The sequence below is a fragment of the Phasianus colchicus genome, chromosome 19 (assembly GCF_987193195.1).
Source record: "Phasianus colchicus chromosome 19, bPhaCol1.hap1.1, whole genome shotgun sequence".
Lineage (NCBI taxonomy): Eukaryota > Metazoa > Chordata > Aves > Galliformes > Phasianidae > Phasianus > Phasianus colchicus.
The window spans coordinates 2,261,582-2,271,503 of NC_143454.1; the positions used below are offsets into that span (position 1 = coordinate 2,261,582).

The window sequence follows — 9,922 nt, forward strand, 5'->3', positions numbered from 1 at the left end:
AAACAGAAAAGTAAAAACTAAATAAAAAGGCAAAGAAAAAAGAAAAAGGGAAGAAAACAGAAAACCTAAAAAAAAAAAAGAACAAATAACGGTTCAAAAAAAACCCAGAATACAAAAAGAGACAAAACAGGCAAAACATGTAAAAGAACAAAAGGACAAAAAATGAAAACACACACACACACACAATGATATATTAAAAAAACAACAAAAAAAACCAAAAAAAGCACAAACAGAAAAACACACACAAAAACAAAAAAACCCAAGAAAATAAAAAGCAAAACCAACATAAATTAAAAAACCCCCAAACTAAACACCAAACATACAAAAATTGCAACAAAAACACACAAGCATAAAACAAAAACCACAAATAAACAGAAAAAAATTAAAAAGAAAAGCAAAAATTAATCATAAAAAACAGAAAAGCAAAAAACAAAAGCACAAAAAACACACAAGCACAAAAAACCAAAAAGATGTAAAAACGAAAAAAGAAAAAAGCAAAAAATAAACAAGCATAAAATAGAAACAAAAAAGCAAAAAGGAACGAAACAAAAACCACAAATACAGAAAACAAGAAACCAGAATGAGCACAAATCACAAATCAAAAACCAAAACCAAAAAAAAAACAGAATACAAATACCAACAATGCACACCACAAATACAAAAGTTACAATAAAACACACAATACAAAAATTACCATAGAACACACACACAAAATGAAGAAAAAATAAACAAAATGAAAAACAAACAGGAAAAAAAAGAACTAAGCATAAAAAAAAAAGAAAAGCAAAAAGAAATGGGCAAAAATGACACAGTAAAGAGAAAAAAAGATAAAAAGGAAAAACAATAATAAAAAAGAAAAATCCAACAACAGAAAAAGAAACAAAAATATCCAAAGCAAACCCAAAAAGGGAAAAACAAAAAAAAAGCAAAGACAACAATATACAATGGCGAATGAAAGGATTTATACAGACAAAGACGGGGAAAAAAAAATGCCAGCAAACAACAGCTAAATGAGAACGCAAAAAAAAAAAAAAAAGCCAAATACATTAAAAAGGGGAGCAAAGAGAATAAAAGGGAAGAAGCAAAGTAGAAAGTAGGAAAAGCAAAGCAAAGCAAGAAAACCAAAAAGCCAAGGAAAAGAAAGAACAACAAAACGGAAAGCAAACCAAAGGAAAAAATAAAAATAAAAATAAAAATAAAAATAAAAATAAAAATGAAATAAACTTTGGAAACCTAAGCAAAGAAGCAGTAAAGAAAACGAAATCAAGTGAACAAACGAGAGCAAACCAATGCGACCCAGCGGAAAAAGAGACAAGAAACGGAAACAAAAAGAACCCACAGCAACCAACAGAAGAGCAAAGAAATCTGCTCCTCCATTGGATGGCTAAGCAAAGATGACAAGAGACTGTGGTGCAGCCAGAAGCAAACCATCCGTGCCTGGGAGGAGGAAAGGGTAGCTACTGGGCATGCTGCGACCTCCACCAGAGATGCACTTTCTCAGCTAGCGCCCGTGCAGGAGTCCGCGGCTGCTAATGAGGACAAACCATCTCTCTGGAGGAAGGGAAGGCGCTCGTGGTCATGCCGAGGAGGAGGTAAGGGTAGCTACCGGGCACGGATGTGCCGGCCATCTGATGAAAGCCTCCAGTCCATGTCGAGGCATGAGGCAAGGACACCCAGGAGGCGGGAAGCCAGCTGAGCCACTGAGGAAGCACCAAGCAGAGGAGGAAAGCCGTGGGAGCTGGCTTGAGTTAAACAAGTCAGCAAAGGAAAGATAAAAATGAAGAATCCAGAGGACTAATGTCAGGTAAGTAAAGGCAATGTAAGAGGAAGCAGGCAGGCACGGGGACAAGGAAGGAGGAAGAATGTAATGAGAAAAAAAAAAAAAAAAGAGGAGCTCATGGAATGCAAAAAAAACTACATTGAAAAGAGGAGAAAAGAAAAGCAATACTTCTAGAACAGAAAAAAATAATGCAAAGGCATGGTCTGGAAAGAAAAAGAACCAACAACAAAGGAAAAGAAACAGCAGAAAGCAAAGCCAAAGGAGCAGTAAGCAAATGTGAAAAGGAAAAGAAAAGTAGCAAAGTAAACCAAGGGAAAAAAGGACAAACAAAAAGCTAAGGCATAGACTGCAAGAATATGGCAAAGCAAAGAATTCAAGGAAACACTTGAGACAATAAAAAAGCTAACAAATTTAAGGAGAGTACATGGAAAAAAAAAAGAAAAAGAAAAAAGAAAACAAACAGGAATAAAAGAGAAGCAGCAAAGTAGAAAGCAGTAGGAAAACTAAGTGGAAAAAAAAGCAAACAAAGCCTATGACATCCAAGGGAACAAAATACCCAACAGAAAATAAATAATAACTAACAAAACGAAAGAAAAACAGGCAGGAGAAAAAAAAGACTAAGAAAAATCAAAGCAAAACTACGAAAGGGAATGGAAAGAAAAGGCAAAGACATACAATGCTGTATCATGGCAAAGCAAAGGATTCAAACAAAAAAAAATAAGCAAACTAATGCAAGAGGAAGTAAACGGAAAAAGAAACAGAAAAGAAAAAGAAAGGGAATAAAAGAGAACTAAGTAAAGCAAGCAGAATGAAAGGCCATGCAAAGGAAAGGTAGGAAGGAAAACCAAGAGCAAAGGAGAGCAAAGCAATGGAAAAAAGAATAAAATGAAAAGGAATATTCAGGAAAAAGAGAAAAGAAATGGAAAGAAAGAAACTGCCATGAAAATCCAACCCAAGTGAAGAGAACAGTGGAAAGCAAAGGAAAAAAAACAACAGGTAAGAAAACTAAGCAACAACAAAAGAAAGCAAACCAAAACAGAAAAGTAAAAACTAAATAAAAAGGCAAAGAAAAAAGAAAAAGGGAAGAAAACAGAAAACCTAAAAAAAAAAAGAACAAATAACGGTTCAAAAAAAACCCAGAATACAAAAAGAGACAAAACAGGCAAAACATGTAAAAGAACAAAAGGACAAAAAATGAAAACACACACACACACAATGATATATTAAAAAAAAAACAACAAAAAAAAAACAAAAAAAGCACAAAAAGAAAAACACACACAAAAACAAAAAAACCCAAGAAAATAAAAAGCAAAACCAACATAAATTAAAAAACCCCCAAACTAAACACCAAACATACAAAAATTGCAACAAAAACACACAAGCATAAAACAAAAACCACAAATAAACAGAAAAAAATTAAAAAGAAAAGCAAAAATTAATCATAAAAAACAGAAAAGCAAAAAACAAAAGCACAAAAAACACACAAGCACAAAAAACCAAAAAGATGTAAAAACAAAAAAAGAAAAAAGCAAAAAATAAACAAGCATAAAATAGAAACAAAAAAGCAAAAAGGAACGAAACAAAAACCACAAATACAGAAAACAAGAAACCAGAATGAGCACAAATCACCAATCAAAAACCAAAACCAAAAAAAAAACAGAATACAAATACCAACAATGCACACCACAAATACAAAAGTTACAATAAAACACACAATACAAAAATTACCATAGAACACACACACAAAATGAAGAAAAAAAAAACAAAATGAAAAAACAAAGAGGAAAAAAAAGAACTAAGCATAAAAAAAAAGAAAAGCAAAAAGAAATGGGCAAAAATGACACAGTAAAGAGAAAAAAAGATAAAAAGAAAAAACAATAATAAAAAAGAAAAATCCAACAACAGAAAAAGAAACAAAAATATCCAAAGCAAACCCAAAAAGGGAAAAACAAAAAAAAAGCAAAGACAACAATATACAATGGCGAATGAAAGGATTTATACAGACAAAGACGGGGAAAAAAAAATGCCAGCAAACAACAGCTAAATGAGAACGCAAAAAAAAAAAAAAAAGCCAAATACATTAAAAAGGGGAGCAAAGAGAATAAAAGGGAAGAAGCAAAGTAGAAAGTAGGAAAAGCAAAGCAAAACAAGAAAACCAAAAAGCCAAGGAAAAGAAAGAACAACAAAACGGAAAGCAAACCAAAGGAAAAAATAAAAATAAAATAAAAATAAAAATAAAAATAAAAATAAAAATAAAAATGAAATAAACTTTGGAAACCTAAGCAAAGAAGCAGTAAAGAAAACGCAATCAAGTGAACAAACGAGAGCAAACCAATGCGACCCGGCGGAAAAAGAGACAAGAAACGGAAACAAAAAGAACCCACACCAACCAACAGAAGAAAGAAAGATAAAAATGAAGAATCCAGAGGACTAATGTCAGGTAAGTAAAGGCAATGTAAGAGGAAGCAGGCAGGCATGGGGACAAGGAAGGGCAGAAAGAAGGAAAGGAAGAAATCTAAAAAATTTAATCAAGGTTAAAAATATATATATTAAAAAAAAAATCAGAGCAAAGGAAAAAAAAGAGAAGGAGCAAACAAGAAAGCCAAGGAAAGCAAAGCAAAGAAAGAAAACTAAAAAACAATGATCAAATTTGGAATGAAAAACAAAAGAGGAAACCAAGGGAATGGAAAAACAAAAAAAAGGAACAGAAAGAAAAAAGTAATCAAAGTGAAAGGAAGCACAGAAAAATCTTTTGAAAAGAAGGAAGATGAAAAGGAATTCTCATAGAAAAAGAACAATAATGGGAAGAAAGAAATGCAAAGAAAAAAAAATGACAAAATGAAGAAAACAGTGGAAAGCAAAGAGAAAAACGCAGTAAGGAAAAATAACGGGAAAAAAAAGCAAAGAAAACCAACAACAGCCAAATCAACATAAAAGAAATGTTAAAATGTTTTAGTAAAAATACAAGAGAAAAAAAAGACATGCAAAGCAACAACATCCAAAGCAAAACAATACAAAAGAAACAAACAAAACAAATGTTTGGTTAAAAAACAAAGAAAAATAAAGCAATAAAAAAAGAGCAGAAGAAAAGCACAGAAAAAAAAAAAAGACATGCAAAGAAAAATCAAAACCATAGAATGCAATATCATGGCAAAGTAAAGCATTCAAACAGAGAAAGGGAAAGAAAAAAAAAACCTAACTAAAGCTAAAAAGAGTAAATGAAAAAACAGTGAGAAAAAAATAAAAAAGCAAAGGAAAGAGAACCAGCAAAGCTGAAAGGAAAACAAAGCAAAGAAAGAAAACTAAAAAGCAGTGCAAAGGAATGCAAAGGTACTCGTGACATTGAGACAGAACTGCAACAGCGCCAAGCACAGAAGGAAAGCACGGGAACAGGCTTGAGTTAAACAAGTCAGAAAAGGAAAAAGGACTCAACAGAACATAAAGTAAATTTAAAAAACTAAAAAAAAAGATAAGACAAAAGCAAAGGGAAGAAGCGGGAACAAGCAGAGTAGAAAGTAAAGCAAAGCAAAGAAAGAAAACTAGAAAGCAATGCAAAGCAATGTGAAGCAGAGGTGAAAAGGAAGAACAAAAGAGCAAACCAAAGCAAAGCAAGGGAAAATAAACGAAGCCTCAATTTTGGCAGCTTGATCTTCCTGACGGTTGTTTTGTTGTCCTTCATTGGCCCGACTGCTGAGCACATGAGCATCGCCATGGCACACCTTTACACCCGTATTCTTTGTTTGGGCAGCAATGTCTTTCCACAGCTCAGCAACCCAAATAGATTTAGCCCTATTTGGGCCGCCAGTTGTTTTCTTCCCACTGCTGGAACCACCCCCATAAGGCGCTTGCCACCATCCATGAGTCGTGTAAAGATGGAGCACTGGCCACCTCTCCCGTTCAGCAGCATCTGAGGCCAGCTGAACAGCCTTTACCTCTGCACATTGCCTTGATTCTCCTTTTCCTTCAGCGGCCTCTGCAGCTCGTCGTGTGGGGCTCCACACAGCAGCTTTCCGTCTGCAACGCTTCCCCACAACAGGACACAATCCATCTGTGAACAGAGCACATTTCTTTACATCCCACATCGTAATCTCAATCTCCAATCCCAATCCCGTATCACTAATCCTATATCCCACATCCCAATCCCACATCTTAATCTCAACCCCGAGCCATATTCCAATCCCGATCCCATATCCCAGTCCCACCTCCCAATCCCACGTCCGTAACCCAGTGCCATTCTTAATCTCAATCCCAATCCCACATCCAAATCCCACATCAAGTGCTGCTTGCTCCTGCAGCTCGGAAAGCAAATGGGACCCTGGGCTCCATCAGAAGAGGGGTGGCCAGCAGGGACAGGGAGGTGATTGTCCCTCTCTACTCTGCACTTGCGAGGCCCCATCTGCAGTACTGTGTGCAGGCCTGAAGCCCCCAGGACAAGAAAGACACAGAGCTGTTGGAGAGGGTCCAGAGGAGAGCCACAAAGATGATCAGGGGGCTGCAAAGACAGGCTGAGGGAGCTGGGCTTGTTCAGCCTGGAGAAAAGAAGGCTGCGAGGTGAGCTCATTGCAGCCTTTCAGTACCTAAAGGGAGCCTACAAACAGGAGGAGTCCACTCTTTGAAAGGGGAGATAACAGCAGGACAAGGGGAAATGGTTTGAAGTTGAGGCAGGGAAGATTTAGGTTGGATGTCCGGGGGAAGTTCTTTCCTATGAGAGTAGTGAGGTGCTGGAACAGCTGCCCAGAGAGCTTGTGGATGCCCCGTGCATCCCTGGAGGTGCTCAAGGTTAGATTGGATGGGGCCCTGGGGTTTGACTCTGTGGGGGTGCCCCAACGCTGGGGTGTGACACCATTCGAGTGACAGAGAGGTGTCCCCAGCTTCATGGCGTGACACTGTAGGGGTGTCCTCAACTTCGGGGTGGGACACCATTGGGGTGACACAGGTTTGTTCGCAGCTTTCGGGTGTGCCACTGTGGGGATGACATAGGGCTGTCCCCAACTTCACGCTCTGGGAGTGTCCCCAAGTTTGGGGATGTGACACCACGATGCGGTGTCCTCACTTCCCCTGGGAAGTCCTTGAGCTGCTTCTGAATGCCTCCGAGGATGTCCTGGGCACACGTGGGACCCCCTGGACCCTACAGGATCCTTCTGGGACATCTCCAGACCCTTCTGGATGAACCCACGGACCCCATGGATCAACATGAGAACTCCCCAGACCCGCCAAATCCTCTCTGGGACATCCCCAGACCTTCTGGATGACTCCAGGATCACTCAGACCCTCATGAGGACTCTCTGGACCGTACCAGACTCAACTGGGACCATCTTCAGATCAGCCCGGGGACTTCTCAGTGCTCCTGGACACATAGTGGGAGCTCACAGATCCTTCCAGGGGCCCACGGGATCAACCTGGGGACTCCCTGGACACCCAAAACCCACCTGGGACATCTCCAGACTCTTCTGGTTGAGTCCTGAACCCCCTGGATGCACCCAAACCTCTCTAGGACTTCTCCTGCAGATCCTTCTGCATGATTCCAAGGGAGGATAAGGAGGGTTCAGCGGGGGGTGAGAGGGGGAGAAATGAGCTAGTGAGGCTGGGGATGGAGGGAGAGGTGGAAGAGGGAAACTGGAGAGTTGTGTGGAGCTTCTGTGGGGTGGAAAGGGAGTCTGGGGGAAGAGAGTGAGGGGAATGAAAAGAGGAGAACAAGGCTGACCATATGAGTGGAAAGGGGGTCTGGGGATGGAGGGAGGGGTGGGAGGGGAGAACTGGAGGTTGTGGGGGGGGCTTCTTTGGGACATGAAGGGGGTCCAGTTGGGGGAAATTGGGGGCCAACATAGGGGAAACGGACTCCAGAGGGCAGGGAGGAGGGCATGGGGGTACAGGGGACTGTAGGGGTCAGAAATGGGGTGAGGAGCGGGGGGAGGAAGGGAAGACAGGGGACCCTGCGGGGTAAATTGAGGGGACTGGGGGATGGTAGGAGACTCTATGGATCAGAATGGGGGAATTGGAGCAGGGGAACTTGAGGGGACAGGGAATTCTGGGGGTCAGATAGAATGGACGGGGGGCAGACAAATCTAGGGGAGAAAACGAGAAGACTCGTGGGGGGGTGAGATTGGGGACACAAGGGATTAGAGTGGGAGACAGACAGACACGGAAGCCTGGGGGTCAGAATGGGGAACAGGGGCAGACAGTGACGGAGGAACTGAGGGGACGGGTGGAAGAGAACTCCAGCGATGAGAATGGGGGAAGTGGAGGCGGGGAACGGGGGGGGAGAGCGTAAGCCCAGCGGTCAGACTGAGGGACTCGGGAGGTTGTGGGCGACCCGCGGCGGGGGGGTTGGGGGGAAGGCAGTGAAACACCGTGGGTGGGGGGGAAGGGCGGGGGGCACAGGGCACCTCCCGCCGCCGAGCAGAGGCCCTGAGCAGCAGAGGACCCACGCGGCCAAGACAGGACGGCCCCAGCCCCGATGCCCCCCGGTGCCCCCGCCGCCCCCGAACACCCACTCGTAGAAGCTGAGGCGGCGCTCGGAGTCCCGGGGCTGCGCCGCGGCGCTGGAGCAGCGCGGGGCCCCGCTCCGCTTCCGCATGGCCGCGTCCTCGGGTCGCCGCGTGATGACGTCACTCCGCGGGGAGCGGGGACGGCGCGTCGCTCGAGCAACGGCCGCGCCGGGGCGCTGTCGCTATGGAGACGCCGCCGCGCATGCGCTGTCGCCTCGGGGACGGCTTCCCGCGCCGCAAGGAGGGAGGGCGCGCTGTCGCCGTGGCAGCGCGGCCCGCACGCACGGCCTGAAGCCCGAGTGGGGCTCGAGGGGCAGCGGGGGGCGAAGAAGGGTGGGGGGAACGGAGAGCCCTCAGGGATCTCCTGGGGAGGTGGGGGAGCGACTGGGGGAGGGCAGAGCTCTGGGGATGGCGGCTGTGAGTGGGGCTGTGGGGTGGGACATCCGCAGGGAGATGCAGCCAAACAGGGGGATGTGGGCAGAGCATGGAGGTGTGGGAAAAGGAAGACGGGCATCTGGACAACAGCGTGAGAGCCAGGCTGATAGGGAGGGAGGGAGCGAGGGAGGAATGGGAAGAAAGGGAGGGAGGGAGGGAGGGAGAAGGGGGAGGGAAATGGAAAAAGGGGAAAAAAAGGGAAGAAGGGAAAAAAAGGGGAGAAGGGAAAGGAAGGGAAGGGAATGTTGGTTCTGCATTTGATATTAAAATGTAGCAATTGGTTTGAAGAAGTAGAACATAATGCATTTGTATTCTGTAACTTATCCTTGTTGATCTAAGAAGTAAAATACTGTATATGTTAGCGGCATGTTTTAGAAACATAATTACTGAATTACCTAACAAATTCTTCCTCACAAAACTGCAGTAGATTTTCAATGTTCTGAACAATGTGGGTGTGGAGAGCATGATTGAGACCTGGCTGGCTGAGAAAGGCCACACAGGCAGTATTCGGCTAATGAGACGAGAGTCCTTGAGCAATGTAACAGGATGTAAACAAGGCTAACGAGGAGAGAGTCCTTGAGCAAACTAACAGGATGTGTAGGAAGGTAGGAGAATGTAGAAATAAGAAAGATGAATGGCGTGGTCTAATCACAAAAAGTACAAAGAAGGGCTGGGGCAACAAGTAGCTGAAGAGCCTATCAGGAGCTCGGGCTTTGCAATGTGTATGAGCTTCATTAGCGCCAACATAAATGCACGCAACCTTCTGATTAAAGTTGAGACTTTCTGATCAATTCTGTGGTCGTGTGTTTGTCTCCCGCCGAGCTCCGACAATGCTTGCGCATTGGGATGGCATGTAGCTCAGGTAGTACCCCTTCCTCCGGGGTGGACCAAGGATTCCCAAGGGATGCAATGTATGGTTGCCCTGTACCAGGAGAAAACAGCCTGGGAAAATGAAGCCTGAAAATCACTCTCCCTGTTGTTTCCCCGGATATCAGAGATAGATGACAAAATCCCTCCTGCATTCTCTATGGCCATACAGCTTGTCTCTCAAGGCAGGGTGTGAGGGCTATCAGGCCTATAGGGAATTTCTCACTGTGCAGTGGAACCTTGGATGTTACGAAGGATTTGGCGGGGAACTATTCAAGGCTGGGAATCCCCAGAGCGGATCTCTGGTGGCATTGCGGTGGGAAGATCTTACGGTCCACTCTCCCATCTCATT

The 9,922-nt window shown here is 43.3% G+C and overlaps 1 protein-coding gene across 2 annotated transcripts; it reads right to left on the minus strand.

The window, feature by feature from the left end:
- Positions 1-4,052: 4,052 nt before the first annotated feature.
- On the minus strand, positions 4,053-9,024 carry LOC149915434 (uncharacterized). Of its 2 annotated transcripts, XM_090121368.1 has the most exons (3): positions 8,275-8,858; positions 7,210-7,294; positions 4,054-5,828 (listed from the first exon to the last, which is right to left on the minus strand). In XM_090121368.1, the coding sequence occupies exons 1-3, from the start codon at positions 8,355-8,357 to the stop codon at positions 5,709-5,711; spliced, it is 288 nt and encodes a 95-aa protein (XP_089977494.1). In that variant the 5' UTR covers positions 8,358-8,858; the 3' UTR covers positions 4,054-5,708. The 2 variants fall into 2 exon arrangements, with proteins under 2 accessions (XP_089977493.1, XP_089977494.1); XM_090121367.1 differs by lacking the exon at positions 7,210-7,294 and having other exon boundaries at positions 4,053-5,828; positions 8,275-9,024.
- Positions 9,025-9,922: the final 898 nt, after the last annotated feature.